The sequence below is a fragment of the Lytechinus variegatus genome, chromosome 2 (genome assembly GCF_018143015.1).
Source record: "Lytechinus variegatus isolate NC3 chromosome 2, Lvar_3.0, whole genome shotgun sequence".
Taxonomy (NCBI): Eukaryota; Metazoa; Echinodermata; class Echinoidea; order Temnopleuroida; family Toxopneustidae; genus Lytechinus; species Lytechinus variegatus.
In genome coordinates this window covers 79,312,368-79,332,512 of record NC_054741.1, presented here as the reverse complement: position 1 = coordinate 79,332,512, position 20,145 = coordinate 79,312,368, and the positions used below count along the sequence as shown (strand labels likewise).

The 20,145-nt window shown below is 35.0% G+C and overlaps 2 protein-coding genes across 2 annotated transcripts in view; one reads left to right on the top strand and one right to left on the bottom strand.

Annotated features, from left to right (window-relative positions):
- Positions 1 to 4,864: 4,864 nt before the first annotated feature.
- Positions 4,865 to 15,458, bottom strand: LOC121409173 (centromere protein S-like). Its single transcript, XM_041601020.1, has 5 exons — positions 15,117 to 15,458; positions 9,584 to 9,707; positions 9,026 to 9,059; positions 8,194 to 8,260; positions 4,865 to 6,868 (listed from the first exon to the last, which is right to left on the bottom strand). The coding sequence occupies exons 1-5, from the start codon at positions 15,156 to 15,158 to the stop codon at positions 6,743 to 6,745; spliced, it is 393 nt and encodes a 130-aa protein (XP_041456954.1). The 5' UTR covers positions 15,159 to 15,458; the 3' UTR covers positions 4,865 to 6,742.
- Positions 15,459 to 15,554: 96 nt separating this feature from the next.
- Positions 15,555 to 20,145, top strand: part of LOC121409172 (mitofusin-2-like) — a 30,414-nt gene continuing 25,823 nt past the window's right edge. The window contains exons 1-2 of the mRNA XM_041601019.1: positions 15,555 to 15,691; positions 19,810 to 19,997. Coding sequence (XP_041456953.1) covers positions 15,645 to 15,691; positions 19,810 to 19,997 — 235 coding nt within the window. The 5' untranslated portion in view covers positions 15,555 to 15,644. The remainder of the gene's footprint in view (positions 15,692 to 19,809; positions 19,998 to 20,145) is intronic.

The following is a 20,145-nucleotide window of genomic DNA, read 5'->3' as shown; positions in this document are numbered from 1 at the left end:
TCATGCTTCTCAAAAAATTTATAAATCTCGTCTTGTACCTTGGTGGGAAAAGTGTGATCTTAACCCGATTAAAAGGTGCTACATATCAAGAGTGACATTGTGAGAAGGTACAGGAGTTCAGCTTTGTGGTGATATAGATATCTTTGAGGCTCAAAATAAAAAGTTTTGCACAGTTTGCAAAAGAAAACAGAGAGAGAAAATTCAGTTTGAGGGACATTTTCAGGCCTGAAATTCACTGATTTATCAAAATAAATGACCAATTGTGCAATGATATTTAATTTGACTTGAGAATAAAATAGGTTAATTCTTAGAGAAAGAAAATCTCACGATTCATGAGACTTTGCAGGGAGGAGGATTCAGCCACGAGATGATTTGGATGAATTTGCTCATTAGCACAGGGACCTGTGGTCTGACTGCTAGGATGTCCTCTACATGGCAGTATAATAATATTTCTGAAATTAATTGATATTTAATTAATTGCTTATTAATTTGGTGATCTACGTCTATGTGTGAAATTAAAGATATGCTCTAATGAATTTGATATGTGCCAACAAACTGCTGATTTTCTACATTCTAAGATTCTTTTTACAGTGTAGGAATCTGATCAGATGTGCATGTTAAAAAAAATATTAACAAGTTTTTTCATATACATTTTCTCTTTTAAATTTCTTATGTATTTCCTTGTTTTTTACTTTTTTATTGTCTCACCTGCGAAGCAAAGTGAGACTATAGGCGCCGCTTTTCCGACGGCGGCGGCGGCGTCAACATCAAATCTTAACCTGAGGTTAAGTTTTTGAAATGACGTCATAACTTAGAAAGTATTTGGACCTAGTTAATAAAACTTGGCCTTAAGGTTAATCAAGTATTACTGAACATCCTATTAGAGTTTCATGTCACATGACCAAGGTCAAAGGTCATTTAGGGTCAATGAACTTAGACCATGTTGGAGGAATCAACATCGAAATCTTAACCTGACGTTAAGTTTTTGAAATGTCATCATAACTTAAAAAATATATGGACCTAGTTCATGAAACTTGGACATAAGGTTAATCAAGTATCACTAAACATCCTGCATGAGTTTCACGTCACATGACCAAGGTCAAAGGTCATTTAGGGTCAATGAACTTTGGCCGAATTGGGGATATCTGTTGAATTCCCATCATAACTTTGAAAGTTTATTGGTCTAGTTCATTAAACTTGGACATTAGAGTAATCAAGTATCACTGAACATTCTGTTTGAGTTTCAGGTCACATGATCAAGGTCAAAGGTCATGTAAGGTCAATGAACTTTGGCCATGTTGAATAACCATCATATCCCTGTAAGTTTATTGGTCTAGTTCATAAAAAGTGGACATAAGAGTAACCATGTATCACTGAACATCTTGTGCGAGTTAGAGTAGTATTCAAAGTCAGCACTGCTGCTATATTGAACCGCGTGATGCAGGTGAGACGGCCAGAGGCATTCCACTTGTTGGTATTTCAATGGAAATCATTTGCGTTTTTATTATGTTCATAAACAAGTTGAAATTAATTGAGTTGAATCAGTAAAAGTAGAAATAAAGATACATTCAATTTTGGATAAAAACACAATTTGCATTGGATTTGTACATGAATTCATGTTTTGAGCAATGTTTTGACATACACCTATGCCCGGGGGTCACAAATTTGGTCTCAAAAGTTGCACTAGACATGAAATTAAAAGTCATATAGCTATGCAGTGCCAGCTTTTCGCGTTACAGATTGTGAAAAATGTTGGCGGATTCCATCCCCTCCAGTATCTTTAGGGTTAAAACACAGTTTCTGCGTTAACCCTAAAGCAGGCGGAGGGGGTTGAATCAACCCCCCTCAACCATTCTGCTTATTTTTTTACCGCGCCACTTGTTGACAGTTTAATTTGAAGTCTTGCACATCTTTTGAGACCAAATTTATAATGCCCGGGTGCACGGTTAAAAAATAATGCTACATTATGTAAGCACATGCAGACCCAAAATTGCTCCAAAAGGTGATTCTGTGTACAAAGTCAAAGTAAATAATTTTTTTTCATCTTATTCACAAAGATATTATTTTCACTTTTATTAGCTGAAATAAAGTGATTTTAGCATAAAACAATAAAATACATAAGAAATTTATTTTCAAACCAGGATAATTTTCATTTGTAATTGTTAATAATTGCAAATGAAAAATATATTTACACCAAAAATTAGCATTCTAGGAGGGTTTTTTTAGCGAATTAGAGCAAAACTTATAATTTATGCTTTAATTTGCATAGTTATAAAAAAGAAATTCGAAATTTGAACTATACAGCCTTGTAGATTATATCCCTCACTATTATCACGGCGTTCTCACTATCAGCGGCCAAGATCTTAAGGCGGGGTTGATTCCCCTCCCCCAGTCAGGTATGGTCTAAAAAAAATTGACATAGCACTTCAACCTTAGATCATGTTTGCATATTAATGTGAGGCATAACAAAATGCCTTGTAATTGTAAATGCTCATATGAGGTATGAACTGAAAATTGAAAAATGTATGCTTACCGTACTTTAGTGACAATGATCTGCTGAGTTTGATTGTATAGAGATCAAAGACCACAGAGGTCATCCATCTTGAAATATATCGTTTTCATAATGCAAGATAGGACCAACTTCAAATTGTTTTATGAATAGAAGCGTATATGAAGGGTTAGATATCAAGAAACAAAACTTGGCTCAGTTTTTTCCAGTCGTGCATCCACAGTAATTTTACAATTTTATGTAACAATACCCGAGGCTTGTTTCATAAAGAGTTCCGACTATGGTAACTCTACCAATGTCACTATGGCAACTACCATGGTGGCAAGTTCAGCAGCCAATCACAATCACTACTATAGAGAGTCACCATAGTGGCAAGTCTTTATGAAACAAGCTCTAGGGTAGTTTTAAGATAATGGTACAAAATACTACCATATGAATTACAATTTGTGTGATTTTTTTTTTACATTTTGGTATGTATATATAGCTCAGTAAAGGTTTGTTCTTGAAAAGAATTCTCTTTTTCTAACGAGAAGTGGAAGGGCCAGAAAATGTATTTGCATTGGTGAAAAGGTAGTACATGTATACAATGTAATTGACATACATGCAAGACATTGAAGTGCACCATAACATTATCTCTTCCTTCTTGTTCCTGAATTAATGTAAGATTCATTGTAAATAAATGTAACATTTGTATTAACAGTTCCCTGTAAACCAAATTCAACTTGATTTGTATTGATATGTTGTGCTGAATACAACTCGTTAGTTGGTATTTATAAGTGTGTTTTTTTTACATTTCCAACATTTTATTCTTTTGAAGAAAAGAAATTTTTCAGATTGCTAACCAACAACCCTGGAAAAAAAAGAGCTTGAAATCTAATTCTAGCGGTGACATCAGCAGCAAATTACAAGTAATCTAAATATGTCACAGTGGTATGTAGCTTTGCCAAAACTACCTGTAATGATACTCATAGCATAAACAGTGTACTGTAAGACATGCATTACCAGCAAAATAAAGACAATTAGAAAGCATGTCGTTATTGTGAAAGATAAAGTCTTCTACGTAAAAATATCAGTGATGCTTACTGTGATTGACAGATGATTTCACTGGAGGAATAAGATATGATCTTTTCTAAAAGACCCAAACTGAAAAACGATTTTAAAATGTATCAAACATATGGATTTTTAAAATACAAAATACGAGTTGTATTTAACAATGTGTATCAATAGGAATCAACTTGACTTCTGGTTGTAGGGCCCTTAGTTCATTGAGATGGAAGCCTGGCTCTCATGAAATCAAAATTAAATGACTGAAATTTTGACATAAATTCATCGAGATGATCAGAATTTAGATTTTTCTAGTTTAATTTGTGTTGTCACTCGTCACCAGACCTCCATATGTCATGTGATCTACAATTCGTGGCATCTACTATGACTTACTTAAAGGACAAGTCCATCCAATAAAAAGATGATTTGAATAAAAAGAGAAAAATCCAGCAAGTATTATGCTGACAATTTCATCAAAATCGGATAAAAAAATAAGAAAATTATGACATTTTCAATGTTTTTCATTATTTCACAAAACAGTTATATGTACATCCTGGTTAATAAGGAGACTGATGACATCAACCACTCACTATTTCTTTTTAATTCAATTATATGAAATGTTAAATATTCTAATTTTCTCATTGTCAAGTGAAACAATGATTCATTCCTCTCTAAACATGTAGAATTTGCATTGTTTAATATTATATGGTTAAATCAAGTTGGACCTTATTGTCAAATCTGCAAAAAATGAAATATTGTATAATTCAAATAATAAAAAACAAAAGAAACAGTGAGGGACATCATCGACTGACTCATTTACATGTCACCGAGTTGTGCATATCACTGTTTTGTGAAAAATAAGCGAAATTTTGAAATGTCATAACTTTCTTATTTTACATCCGATTTTGATGAAATTTTCAGCGTTATGCTAGTTTGATTTTTCTCTATTTATTCAAATTAACATTTTTCTGTTTTTGGGTGGACTTGATCTTTAAACTGCCATTTTCTAGATATTCAAAAGATTTTACTAAAAAATCAGAGTCGGACATATTTCATCAAGAGCCATGAATGAATGATATAAATCAATGTAATTTCTGAAGATTTCTATGGCAAAGAAGAAAGTGTAGTGGTCTATGTATTCTTTTGTGGGCATGTGTTGGTCTTGGTCACCAACACGGCCACAAAACATGTAGGTGAGCAGGTCACGGAATTAAAATTAACAGTTCTGTCCTCTGATAGATAGGCAAAAAATCATAATGTATTTTAACATTGTTTACTTCAAAAATAAAAACCAACTGATCATCAAATAAATATGAAAAGGGAAGCATGACTCTGAAAATCATTTCCTTAATAATTTATTTACACACTGGAAAGGTATACAATAGTAATACCACAATAGTCTTTCTCTTACATACACTTCCATACAAATGAAATAAGATTGATATTCTTCTTTCATTCTACCAAGATTGTTTTCATGCTTAATTTGAAACCAGATGAGGTTATAAGGTTGAAATTTATCAACCATACCCCTATCTAAAAGTATGGGAACTTTTGATGTTAAATAAAGCTTTATAAAGGACTTCAATGTGGAGCACTAAAAGGCAAACAAAAATTTGAACAGTTTCCAATAATTTTATTTGAATTGTTGCAAATAGGTGCTAACAATATATGTTTATGGGTTAAAAATCAGCATTAGTTTGAGCATTTTTTTTTTCCTTATGGCTTATTAAAGTGAGAACACCCACTTGTTTTTTATATTGCAGTTATAGATACTGTAGTGTTAAACTCAGTGCAGCTTGATAAATTTAGATGAAACATCCCCATGGTTCAATGATCAATTCATTTTGCTGCATTCTAGTTTATACTTCTCACACATGTAGGTCTTTTGTATCATAACTCAGTAGGCAGGTCCTTGAAAAGAGGCTTCTTTCATCCAAGAGATATACATAGTTAGAAAGGTTTTGCAAATTTAATGAGCTGGGTGCAGATCAGAGCACCTCATTCAAATTCCTAAATTTTATGTTTTTTCATCATTGTAAAGAAGTACAATTCTTTTATAAATTATTTCAATTTTCAAACCTTTAAAATGAATGTGAAACTTTCAATCTAAATCATGCTACAAAATAATTATTTTCACCTGAAAAAAGTTGTTCTTACACTTTTTTATGATTTTTTAGATTGTGATAAAGCTGAAGATCTATGCTTTATTTAAAAAATAAAATTTCAAAGATGTGGTTTTTAAATCCGGTCAAGGTCACACTTTTCATCAGCCAAACACATTTAACAGCCTAGTAACACAAATACTGCACTCTGTTTGGTCTAAGAGGACTCCAAGGCAACCCCCTCATTACATGTACGGTAGACATGTTTTCAATGCACAAGCAGTCAACATAATATCTGTACTCATTGTGATTAGCAATTCATGAGCTTTTATAGGTTGAATTAATTGAAAGCATGTTAATTATGGGTTTGTAAGGAAGGTGGAATGCATTTCTATGCATTGCAGCTCCTTTACTGAAAGCCAAAAATTCAATGATTCCAGCACATTGACTTTACATCTTCAACAATGGTACTTTCATTACAGGTTGGAATCAAATATATGCATGTTTGTAATCACATTGAATGAAGTACAAGTAACCTTGTTTTACTTTGTATTGCATTGAAATACAAATCAGGCTAACAGCCCCCTGTTGTTGACCAAACTTGAAGTAAATAAACACAGTTTATTCAGTATTTGGAATGAGACATATTCATAGTCAATATCGACTACAGAGCAGCTCCAAAATTGAAAGCTGGGGTAGATAGAAATAAAGCTGTAGATTTTTATCTCCTAACGCAATGTACATGTAGATGTAAGGAGGTGTCTCATTTGATAGCTCATTGTAACTGCAGTTCGAAAAGACACTAGATCTGCTTTAAAAAGACTTAAAACATTAATAATATGCAATATTAATACAGCTCAGTCAGTATTCATGCGCTGCATACACTATTACCCTGGCTTTAGCATGGCTACTCTTATCAAATGTAGATAAACAATGGACCTCATGGTTCAAAGTCTGGAGACTTATCCATCCATCGAGCCACATCACCTCTAAGATTTCATCATTGTTAACATTAGTCAGTGTTGTAATAGAAGTGTCTTTCACACAGTATCCCAATGTCTTTTAGATCACAAGACGGTCTAGTCTATCACTCTAGATCATCTTCAGTTTCCACCACAGGTTTTGCTTTTCGTCCTCTCTTTCCTTTCTTTTTCTCTTTCACTGCATCATTTTCTGCTATTTGCCTTGCACTTAGGGTACTGATGTGAGCATTCTGAAAATAAAAAAAAATAAACACACAATAAAAAAATAAGCTAATATCTAATGCTACACACTCCCCTGACTTATCTTAACTATTGTTATTACTACCGGTAAATAATTATTATCATTATTACTATTATTATTATCATCATCATCATTATATATTACAACACAAAAGGAAATATTTCTGACAGTCCCACTTCATTGCTCTCAAATATTTGTGTTCGATTCAAGATAAGGCAAGATGCATGTATGCTCAGACTAATGCAAGCATTACCCTTTATATTCATGATCAACTGCTTTCAAGTTATGGCCAATAATAATCCTCAAATTTCCAAATATGCATCAATTTATAGTGTTGATGAGAATATCCACACAACCATCCAGAAGTTTACTTTTGAGTGAGACTCATTGATTAAACTTTAGAGTGTTTGTCATTTCTGTTCAATGAAATAAAAGGTCGAGTCCACCTCAGAAAAATGTTGATTTGAATCAAAACAGAAAAATCAGACAAGCACAATGCTGAAGATTTCATTAAAATCAGATTTAAAATAAGAAAGTTATGACATTTCAAAGTTTCGCTTATTTTTAACAAAATAGTTATATGAACGAGCCAGTTACATCCAAAATGAGAGAGTGGATGATGTCACTCACTATTTCTTTTGTTTTTTATTGTTTGAATTATACAATATTTCAATTTTTACTAATTTGACGATTAGGACCTCCTTGCCTGAAGCACAAAATGTTAAAATAATGGAATTCCACGTGATCAGGGAGGAATGAAACTTCATTTCACATGACAATGACGAGAAAATAAAAATATTTCATATTTCAAACAATAAAAAACAAAAGAAATAGTGAATGACATCATCGACTCATTTGAATGTAGCTGGCTCGTTCATATAACTGTTTTTGTGAAATGAAGCGAAATTTTGAAATGTCATAACTTTCTTATTTTACATCCGATTTTGATGAAATTTTCAGTGTTATGCTTGATGAATTTTTCTCTTTTTATTCAAATCAAGTTTTTGTTGGGGTGGACTTGTCCTTTAAATTTAGAAAGACAGTTGGCAAGCTATGAAATACAAATGTTACATTTTGGGTGGAATAAAATCAATTGTACATCTACCCAATGTTCTTTACTGCAAAGAACATATCAGAATGTGTGAATATTAGCTTAAAAATAATAATCATCATCATTTAGTTTTAAATTGAAATTTAGTTCTGTTCTTATTATTCTTATGATCAAACATAAATTAGCTGGGAGAAGTATGAACACGTTGCCTAAAACATACAAAAAAGAAGAGTACATGTGAAGAATCTAAACTGAATACTTACAAGATCTTTACTTCTCCTTGTCAAAAGTTTAACATCTTCAGAATTAATAGTTGACCGTTTAGCATGCCTGCAATAAATGATCACAAGAATAACAAAAACTGTTGTCACATCTACAAGGAAATTGAGGCATAGTGGGGTTCCCAATGGTACATGTACAAGTAACACTACCCAACAACTAATCAAAAGGATTTCCATGGTAGCTCCCAATCAGAGCTGACATTAAGGCCGTTTAAAATTGTTTGCTTTTGATGAATACACTTATGTGGTGAAGAAAGTTTATCTTTTTTCTATTTATTTCCAGTTCTGAAAGTCGGTACAAAAAAGAAAAAAGAAAGGTATCAAAGATCAGTTCTAGAATAGAATACCATTATCTAAATGAACATGTACAATGATTATTTTTGTATTGGTTGGTTTGTTACTTAATCATCAAAAAGCAAAATGTAAAAATAAATAAGATACATGGTCATGAAAAAACTATTGCGTTACATGGTGATCTCTGCTTTTGCACTGGAAACTTGCATAGTGGAATCAATAAATACCGGTAACCCAATTATGCAATCAGAAATAACATGTGGTGTTCATAGGGAAGTTTTCCATGGCGTTGAACATAAAAGAAAATATCATTTTCAAATCTCAGAGTTGTGAAATCTAATTTTTGTAGGCCCCCGTTCAGGCTTTGCCCAAAATGAATATATTCATTTGGTGGGTGACCTCATGACACATAAAAACACAAATAACTACAAAGTTTGATTTGATTTATTGGTTATCATAAGACTGGGCTTTTTCAAATTTAAATGCCCTTTTTAGATCAGAACATGAAATGATTACTTACTGAGCAAAGGCCTCCAGATCACAAGCAAAGATTTCTGTAATGAAAAAAAAAAGAGTCCTTATTTAAAAAAGTGTACCCTTCTGTGTTTTCACGTTTATGCTTCCATGGTTTATGGTATATTATTTAATACCACTGATGTGCCTTAAACTGACATGCATGCTGCCATTACTCACGAAAATGCACATTTAATTATATTAATTTCTGCACATAAATTTATGACTGAAATCTGACCTTTTCTTTGTTTTTTTTCTCAATTTTCTGCCATTTGTTTTCTATTATTTTGATGAAACCCAGCTACCTTTTGCCATATAAATTAATGAACTAAAATTAGGTTTACAGATCTCCATGTACCACTGGACTACATTGCTATTTATGAACACTGAAAAGTGGTACTTTTTTAAATGGTAAACCCCAGCTCAAGCATTTTTTAAAAATATATATTTGATCTCTGTACATAATTGGAAAGCAAAGTTAAAGAGACCTTGGAGCATTAAAATATGCAGCTGGATCGTCAAGCTAGGCCTAGGGTGATTTAGGATGGCAAGAATTTAAGATTACCCATTTGTTTGAAGGTTGTCTCTGCAAGAGCCGAAATTAATTGCCTGGAGAATGTCACATCCAATTCTTCCCCAAGCTCCCCACAAATCTGTCCTGTGGTGAAATGTACAGCAGCCTTAAGACGCTGTGGAAACACAAACACAGAGAAATCTCACATTTACCAGGGGTGTGAGTGGTCACAAATAAAAAACTGAAAAAAGCTGAAGAGTGTTGAAAAAATCTGAAATAGAACGAGCTCCCATACATTTTGCACAGAGGAAAGCCAAAAATACGCTGAAATTAAGCCGAAAATCCAAACAAACAAAAATCTGAAATCAGCTAAAAATCTGAACTCTCACGCCCCTGATTTATTCAGAGATAACCCTGAAGAGACTGGCCCCTGGGGCTGTATCTGATATCTGTATCTGGGCAGGTCCAAGCTATTGTTCCCTCTGGAGTCAAAATTAAATCTTTGCCTTAATCTTACATATTGTAGTCATTTTGAAGCATATATTCTGAAGTTGTTTACCTTATATTTATTTTCTTCTAAAAACGTAAAGTTAAAGGAATACTCCAGGCTGAAGATATTCATACCTTAAATAAATCTAGAGAGTAAAATTCTAAATGCTAAAAATTTAATCTAAATTGGATATCAATTATCATTGAATTTTAAAATCCAGCCTTGGCCATAGAATGTTGTGTTGGGAAGCAGAAAAATGAATTAAACAGAATGGTGAAAGTTTGAAAGAAATCAGACAAGCAATAAGAAAAATATAGCTGCTTTAAAATTGAGATCACTAATACCATGTAGATTTCAAATTGGCAACTGGGTAAGTAAATTATGACAAGGGGCAAGGACAACTTTCCCATAGGCCATGTACTTTATTATCAGGGATTTGTGGTTTTCTCCTAAGTACCCATTCCCCTGGGGCAGTAATCTAAATATAACCCAGGTAGTATATTGTTTAATGTCCTCATGAAAGAAAAATATAATTTGAAATAAAACTTTTGGGAAAAATGACATTTTAGCCATAATATGTATTGGAGTACATGGAAGAGTAGTCCTTGCCTTACATCACTATGACATCACATAAGTGGCCAATTTGAAGTCTCCATGGGTATAGTGATTACCAATATTTACAACTTTAAAAAATTCATAACTTTCTTGTTATTTGTCCAATGTTGTTCAAACTTTCACCTATCAACTTGTCTGATTTTTCTTTTTCTTATAAAAACAAGGTTTCATTTGGGTTGGATTCCCCTTTAAAGATTTACATTATTCCGATGAAACAGTTCTAGGCATGTTTTCATGAATATTCAATGAGCGAAATGATGTCTTATCCCCACTTTTTCTTTTGTATTGAAATTAGGTTTATTCAATTTTTTTTCTACAAAGAACTAAGCCATTTGGATTGACAACTGATTAAGTAAATTGGTTATTTATTGTTGCAATGTATTTCTTTCAATGGAGACATTTATTGTTGCAACTTATTTCATTATATTGGAGACATATCATTTACACACGATGAATGAAAAAAATAAAATAATTATGATTTCATGTAATATCATAAGAAAATAAAGGGAAAGTGGGGATGTGACATCATCAGTCCACCTATTAAATATTCATTATGACATGCATAGGCCTATCTGTTTTCACAAAATATTGCTATAAGCCTATACTTTAAATTTCAATAACTTTGTTATTTGTTATCCAATTTTGATGAAATTTTCAGCATTTTGCTCTGTGAATTTTACTCCATTTAATTAGATATAAATATCTTCAGACTGGAGGATCTCTTTAATGAATGCCAAGGTCATGATTCTAAGAAATCATTAATTAGCGTAACATATGGGACAACACATTCTTATTTATCTGCAGATAATGCAATTTTATTATATATTTGTGGGGACATGTAGTGCTAAGTTAATGCAAACATTGAGAAAAGAATTGATTTTGAAAATTAGGCAAATTGATTACGTTAATTATCAGGTGTTCAACAGGCAGTGTTCCGTACATCACAATTTAGCATATATATTTTTTTAGATTCTAATTAAGGAAAAGTCGAAAAGTTTTCTTCACACTTTCGAGAGTTCTAAGTTATATTTCTATAAAAATGGAAGTGAATTTACTGAACTAATTTCATGTTTAATCATAAGCTAATTCAGCTTTGTGACGTAGAGGACACACCACACTTTATACATAGGATTTCTATGTAAATCTAATTAGGGTTATTTTTCAATTAGAAGCAAAGATAAAGTTACTGGAAATGATATCATATCAGTGGTTGAATATTGGTATAAGGCTGGTAACACAGATATGATAAGTAATAAACAAGGGTGCATATTAGCATAATGTACTTGTTCACATACTAGGTCTTATACGGTAATTAAATCTTTCATATAGTCATAAGGACATAAAGTGCTTGTTGTTTTGTTTCATCACATACCATAATGGAACTAAACATCAATCATAATAACCCATGTAGAACTTACTTACTTTGGTTTACATGTACATCCATTTGATTATAAATTTTGATGAAATTTCACTTTTCCCATTCGTTTATCACATGGAATTATTTGCAAGACATCTTTCTTAAGGTCAAAAGGGGTTGCTATGTTTTGTTTCATTGTATACTATAGTTTTTCCCCATCCAATTTCGTCAAAATTTCAATCGATTTAAAGGACAAGTCCACCAAAACAAAAACTTGATTCGAATAAAAAGAGAAAAATTCAAAAAGCATAACACTGAAAATTTCATCAAAATCGGATGTAAAATAAGAAAGTTATGGCATTTTAAAGTTTCGCTTCATTTCACAAAATAGTTCTCGGTCGGTATGCAAATGAGGAACTGATGATCACTTTTTCTTTTGTATTTTATCATATGACATATTTTTATTTTCTCATCATTATCATGTGAAATTAAGTTTCATTCCTCCCTGAACACGTGGAATTCCATTATTTTAACATTTCGTGCTTCAGGCAAAGAGGTCCTAATTGTCAAATTCGTAAAAATTAAAATATTCAAACAATAAACAAGTGGAATGCCTCTGGCCGTCTCACCTACATCACGCGATTCAACATAGCAGCATTGCTGACTTTGAAAACTACTATAACTCGCACAAGATGTTCAGTGACACTTGGTTACTCTTATTTCCACTTTTATGAACTAGACCAATACACTTACAGAGATAGGATGGTAATTCAACAAATACCCCCAATGTGGCCAAAATTCATTGACCTCACATGACCTTCGACCTTGATCATGTGACCTGAAACTTGCACAGGATATTCAATGATACTTGATTACTCTTATGTCCAAGTTTCAAAAGTCAGATCAATAAACTTGCAAAGTTATGATGGTAATTCAACAGATACCCCCATTATGGCCAAAGTTCATTGACTTTTGACCTTGGTCATGTGACCTAAAATGCGCACAGGATGTTCAGTGATACTTGATTACTCTTATGTCCAAGATTTATGAACTAGACCAACATACTTTCAAAGTTATCAACAGAAATTTTAGGGGGTCCGTCCCCCCCTATAAATTTGAGGTGGGGGGACGGACCCCCTAAAATTTCTGTTGATAACTTCCTTGTCAATTTTTTTTCCTGCGTCCAGCCCCACCTAAATTTAAGGTGGACCCCTGACAGTAGAGGCACACGGCCAATATGGGAGACTCTCTCCAATGTGGGAGATAATCTCCCATAAAGTCTTTGTAGACTTGCTTTGCAACAAAAGATCAAAAGAAACAACACCAACAAAAGCATAACTTTTTCCACCCAAAATTTTGTCTCACTGAGGTGACAGAAGCCCATTTGTTTTTAGACCAAAAGCTTCAGTCTCTCTGTATTTTGGTTGTTCCACTGAACTACGTTGGCTCCACTCACCATACATAATGGGGATTACAGTAAAATGTCAGAAACTGTTGAATAAATCCCCAGAAACGACGGTTATTCCTGTCTAATTTGTTTTGTGTGTGGATGACAACAAAAATCCTTATCAAAACAAAAGTAGACGGTGACGGTGAGAAGGGGTAATTTTTCATATGAAATCTGCTTATCAATATCACATTTTTATTTACCGCCAAGGTAATCCTTTTGAAGCAAATGTAAACAAAGGAAATTGGTCTCCCAAACTAGAGACTGTCTGAAATTGGCTACCAGGGGCCCGTTTCTCAACACATGGACAAGTTAGTCATATCTTTATCCACCAACCACGGAGTTAGTTAGTTCCAATCTTACTAAACCTGTTTCTCGAAAGGCTTCCTAAATAGAATACCTTGATATCGATACTATCGGTAAAAAGAGCAGACAAGACGTAGCCTTAGTCACAAAATATCATAATTTTCAAAATTAAAAATTATGACAAAATTGCAAATATTGGGATAAATTGGGAAATAAATCTTTTCAAAATAATAGCACACGTGAATTATGCATCATACATACTTAGACCATGAAGACTGGAGCATTCAATTGCAGGGAAAATTAAATCATGAATAATTCATTTCATGACTAAAAAATCACTTGTGGACGTTGAGATGGGTACCCCCGGGATATCCAATTTTGAAAGTTTACGAAAGTAAACCATAATGGTTTTCTTTGTAAAATGAGGATAATTATACGGTCTTTTATGATTCTAAACGTCATCAAAATATAGTTTAACGAAACATTTTTAATTATTGATACCGAAACATACGATATTTGACAAATTATATGCATAAATTAGAGATAGAATTTATCCAACTGTTAATAGGGGTCTGAAAACAACAAATACGAGTTCAGTTATGGATGGCCTGACGTGGTATAGAACCTTTATCGATAAATCATTTTAATATTTCAAAATGAATGGTTTCGTGGCGTTTAACAACGGCTTTTATAGTTTATTTGTATTACAATTATCATTGAATGCATTATCCCACTTATTTTGTGATGTAATTTCAACCTCTATGATTGATTACGTAAGATTATAATTTTAAAATTTCTAAGCACTTTTGCATGTCATAGTCTACCCACGAGATGCCACTACGTCATTAAGAAAGAAGTTAGGACAGGTTCGGAGGTGTCATCAATATTTAGTGAGGTTGTTGTACCCGATCTTGGTAAAGAGGGCTTCATGAAACGGTTAGCGGACAAGTAGCTCACTATCTCCGATTTAGTCAAGAAGTTAGACTTATGACGGTGTTGAGAAACGGGCCCCTAGTACCAAATTCTTTACAAAAGTCTCTGATATTGGAGATAATCTCTCTCATGGGAGACAGTCTCCAAGTCCAATATATTATTGGCCGTGAGCCTCTACTGCCTAAATTTTCTGTGGTCCCCCCTAAAATTTTGGTTAGGGCCTACTAACCCTTTTTTTCTTGCTTGTCCAATTTAACTGTGACAAAACTGTGTCCATCCCTAAATTTCAGGTGGACCCTCCCCCTAAATTTCTTGGCTTCCGCTCCCGAGTCCCATTGTCATTGATTGTCCCATCTACCTCGACTCCTCGAGTGAAGTTCGTGCAGGCTTCACGTCTCCAGATTCACCAGAATTGACAGTCTCAATAAATACTTGCCTGCGTATAGGCCAAATCATTTACATTGTCCTCCTCGCCCATCTTGCATTTTTAGAACTTAGAAGTTTGATCAAGTTGGTCTAACTTCTTTACTGGGTCTGGGATGATAGATCTCGCTCTGGCAGACTTAGAGTAGGCCTAGACCTCGGCTCGAGAGTTCCAGAGCCGAGGGTTGCAGCATTGAAGGTGAAGAAGGTAAGGACAGTAGAAGCGAAGTGTCAGTACCCCAGTACTTGGGTATTGGCTCCAGCCGAGTCATGTGCTAGCCACTACAAATACTCTTACTACGCCTCGCGACGTGTCGGGGCGCGGCCGGCTAGGGCTGGCTAGCGGCCCCGGCAGAGCCAGCTGGGCCATGTACTGGTAGTACGTTTAAATCTGGCGCGCCTCTTTCGCGCGATGGCGCACGTGCGGCAGCAGCTGGTTGTTCGCTGCTACTACACTACTACGGTACTAACGTATGAAGCCCTTATTGGCGCATGCCAATTGAATTTTGAACCAGCGCAACCAAATTTTGTAATGTAGTGCATGCATAAGCTGAGTGAAGTTAAGCAAGGGGGGAAAGTTCACATAAGGTGAGGCAAGACAAAAAATATGTTTTTTACGTACATTACTGATATTTATTCCTAGAACCACTGAGAGATTTCTCCTTAGTAAAATTCAAGCCGCAAATTCAGGATGGATCTATTCTAGATCTACCGGTATATCATTATTGTCCAGTCGAGTCTGACGTTAGAAAACTTGTCTTTGAGACTTTGGTCCCACATGTAAAGTTTACTGTAGGCCGATCTACTACTACGAGAGCTTCGGTCTCTGTACTATTATATTGGTCATCAGGCCTCAAATTTCGTCATTTTTAGGGCAAGGCTAGTTTGGCCTTGAAATACCTCATATTACTGGCACCAAGACCGCATATCCTTGTTTTCTGGGACAATCCCAATTTTTGGACCAGCGGCAGCGCCTCTACTGATTCACTCGTGAGTCGTGCCATGGTTTCAAATCGTCTCGTGTGTGAAGGATTCATATGCACCTGGTGCACGCGAATCTTTCACACCCTTTTTACTAAAATAACTATGACTTTACATCGTAGCTAAGCATTATATTTATTCTATGACACCGAACCATATGGATCGTTTGTTGAATTCTGTTTGGTGTTGTTTTTAATAAAATAAGAGCATTTTTCGTGATCTTCACGTAGATGCCTCTTGATCAGCGTTGATATCAACTTTTGCCTAAAGAGGGCGCGCGATATTATTTCAAAGTCGGTAGGCACTTAAGAACCAAGTTTGAAAGGATACTCGTAAAATTATGTCACTCTCGCCGATGAATATTCATTAGATCGTGGTCGTGCGTGTTCAATACACACTGAGTGCATGCATGCAGAGAGTTTTTATTGAACACGCACGATCTAATGATTATTCATCGCGAGAGTGACGTAATTTTACGAGTGTCCTTTCAAACTTGGTTCTTAAGTGCCTACCGTACCTTTGTTTACGGTGTTGCAAGCTAGCTGCATTCTAGGCGATCAGCATTATTTTCTTGCTCGTTCAATCCACTTTCATCATCATCTTGTCAAAAGATGGCGTACTTTACCAATAAGTATATACATGAGATGCAACCTGTTGATTTTTGGTACAATTTCCTATTATGCGCTGACGACTTGAATTGAGAATGTTCGATACGAAAAATTGCTTTTCGATTGTTGTTTGCGTACTTTCCACCGCAGTATTAAGGACGGATCGAACGGAGTATCCTGGTTGAGACTTGGAGGTAAGCGATAAAAACACTTTTATAAATAATTTCCAATTCATTAAAAAAAAAAGTTAAATCATAAAAACAAATTTCCATTAGTGGAGAAATACTCAAATGTTTGGCGTTTTTCATTCCCTCACATTCGTGTGATGAATGAAAACGTCAAAGTCCACTATGAAACCACATGCGTTGTGCGAGGTTAGTATACTAACCTCGCATGTTGTGTGAGTGCTACTGATTTAAGGCTAAGCCAAAAAAAGGCCAGAATCTTTTTTTAACGAAATAAGGCATCAAACTCGACAAAGGCCACCTTTTTTTGTTTTTTTTTCGATGTCAAATCAATTTTGTAGAGGTTGCTACATAACCTTTTTTTATTTCTAAATTAGTTGGAAAATATACTTGCCCGAATACATATTTCACTTGCTCCAGCTCCCCCCCCAAAAAAAAAAATCAAAGCAAGATTTTACCGCGGTCGTCAGTAGAGGCGCACGGCTAATAGGCAATATTGGAGACTGTCTCCAATGTGGGAGATTATCTCCAATATCAGAGACTTTTGCAAAGAATTTTGGTATCCGATTTCAGAGACAGTCTCCAGTTTTGGAGACCCATTTCCTTTGTTTACATTTGCTGCAAAAGGATTACCTTGGCCATTGGCGGCAAATGAAAATGTGTCTCAGATTCCTCATGAAAACCCTTTTCACCGTCTACTTTTGTTATGATAAGGATTTTTGTTGTCGATCACACACAAAACAAATGGGTTCCTGACCTCAGACAAAATTTTGGGTGGAAAAAATCATGCTTTTGTTGGTGTTTCTTTTGTTCTTATGCAAAGCAAGTCTCCAATATAGGTGATTGTCTCCCATATTGGAGAGTCTCCCCCATATTGGCCGTGCGCCTCTACTGGTCGTGTAAGGGCTTTTCTAGTATATGGACATGCACCGATGCCTTTTTCCTCTTTAACATGAACTGATGTATTATTTTTTTTCAAAGTGAATTTATCTTGCAGGCCATGACTGAAATTAGTGTGTTGATATGATATGGTATGTGAATGATTTCCTCTCACATATATTTCCATGTACTTTTGTGACCATGGCACAAAATAAAAAAAGGAATCACTGAAAATAATTATAAAAGAAGAAAGGAAGGAAAATATAAAGAAAGGAAATAAAGAATGAAAAGGTAAGGAAGGGATGGTGAACAAATGGGTGAAATAAATATTGAAGGAGACAAAGAAAAGCTCTAGATGAATGGAGAAGAAATAAAGGAATAATGAAGGAAAAGCAAGTCTCCTGTGCCCCACGCAGTTTTCCATCGAAACATGTCTGCAATACCCTGTCACCTCGTTCCAAAATCGACCTAGGATTCCACTTTTCTCTATTTCATATGAATTATAAAAGGTATTCTCAGAGGATCTGTTTTCTCACCGATATCGCACAGGTAAGCAAATTGTTATTACTTCTTGCTTTTCTGTCAAAATCTTACGAAGTAGCGTCGATATTAAATCGTGTTCGTGAGTTTGTAGAATCTATCGCTACGTGAACAAAGTCAATTGATTTCCGGGTTTCGGAGCGTCAAATGCGCCAGCCAATCACGATCGTGTTACCATTTTCGGTTTATGATGAACTGAAAATGGTATCAAGAAAGTGATTGGCTGGCGCCTCGTATGCTCCGAAACCCAGAGATCAAATTTGCTTACCTGTTTGGTATCGGTGAGAAAATAGATCCTCTGAGAATACCTTTCATAATTCATATGAAATAAATGAAAGTGGAATTCTAGGTAGATTTTGGTACGAGGTGATAGAGTATTGCAGACTTGTTTTGACGGAATACTGCGTGGGGCTGAGGCTTGCAATGCACATGCTTACTATTTTCATTTATAAATTGGCTTGCGTCTCAGTGGCTGGATGACGTCACTGCGCTGCAAAAGAAACATGGCGACGATTGATACATCCTGGTCACATAATCACTTGAAAAACTAGTATATTTATGGATATTTCGAGGGTAATTAGTGAGATTCAAAATGAGACTTGTGTACTTTTGTGATGATTTACAATCATGTCTTGCACTACGCAATACAAATCAAATGTACGTTATACTGGTGAGCAATTTTCGGGTATCGGGTATTGATTTTTCTGCCCGGGTACCCGAGGCTTCCGGGCGGGATCCGGGTACCCGGGTTTTAGTCCCAGCCCTACTCTTCCCATTATCGTGTCTTCTTGTCCGTGTTCGCATTGATAACAAGAAGACTAAAACCAAAAGCTGAAACAACTAGACGATCTAGACCATCTAGTAATGAAAACTCAATTAACTTGCTCCTCCGACTACATCACCAAATCATTAATCTGAGAATTCATATACATGTGATTATAAAGATTTCCTGCCAATTTTGTGATTATTCTGTTGGAAAAATTGTTAATCATGTGAGATTGTTCACTTTGTTTCAGAGTTTGCAAAAACTTTGCAAATCTCCTCCGATCATGCAAGCCTACCACACAGGCAGGCCAGGCCACGTGCAGCAGCTAGTACATGTACACTGTATGCTGACTTTGCGTGTGTGTGTCTGTTTGTAGATCAAACAAAATCATGGAAAATGGCTTGCAGTTTGAACTGAGTGAAGTTGTTAACATTGTTTTTTTCTCTCTCTCTTCTGTATTTTTGCTTGTGAAATATGGGAGAACTTCGTAAACTTTTATATTACACTGAGAAAGGGCATGACTAGTTATGAAAAAAGGGCACGTCGGCCAGTTAGAAAAAGGGCACGGCCTTTTTAGCCATGAATTGATCATTTTTTTGTAAAGGCATAACGGCCAGTTATAGGGGCATTGACGGCCTGGCCGTCAATTAATTTATGCCCTGGGTCATTCCGCTAAATTCCGTTGGGCATTGCTGGGAAAAAATACATGTAATACTTTAATATCTCTTATATGTACATGTTGCACAGGTCTTTCATCCTACATATTTTGTGTACCATGGACAACGGATATGGTCGCAGGCCCAGCGCAATGGCTAGACCAGAAGACGGTCGTACCAGTACCCCACTCAGACTGTTTGTTGATGCCAAAAGAAAGATTAATGAAATCTACAAGGAGGTATCAGGTCACATCATAGACAGCCACACTTTCCTGGATGGTAAGAGTTCAAATTCTATAATGTGGTAGGGGGGGGGGTAGATTTTAGAAAGAAGAAAAGTAAAATCTTGGCAATTTATTCTATCTAGGTCTCATAATTACCCCAAATTTACCATTTTAATATTCATGGAAATTTGAAACTCTTAGAA

Excerpts from the sequence above, each read along its gene's own strand:
- LOC121409173 (XM_041601020.1), bottom strand. The coding sequence starts at position 15,158 with ATGGGCGAGGAGGACAATGTAAATGATTTGGCCTATACGCAG. Across the intron at positions 9,708-15,116 it reads ATGATTTGGCCTATACGCAG|CGTCTTAAGGCTGCTGTACA; the intron begins GCAAGTATTTAT and ends GTGTTTCCACAG. Across the intron at positions 8,261-9,025 it reads GATCTGGAGGCCTTTGCTCA|GCATGCTAAACGGTCAACTA; the intron begins GTAAGTAATCAT and ends CATTTATTGCAG.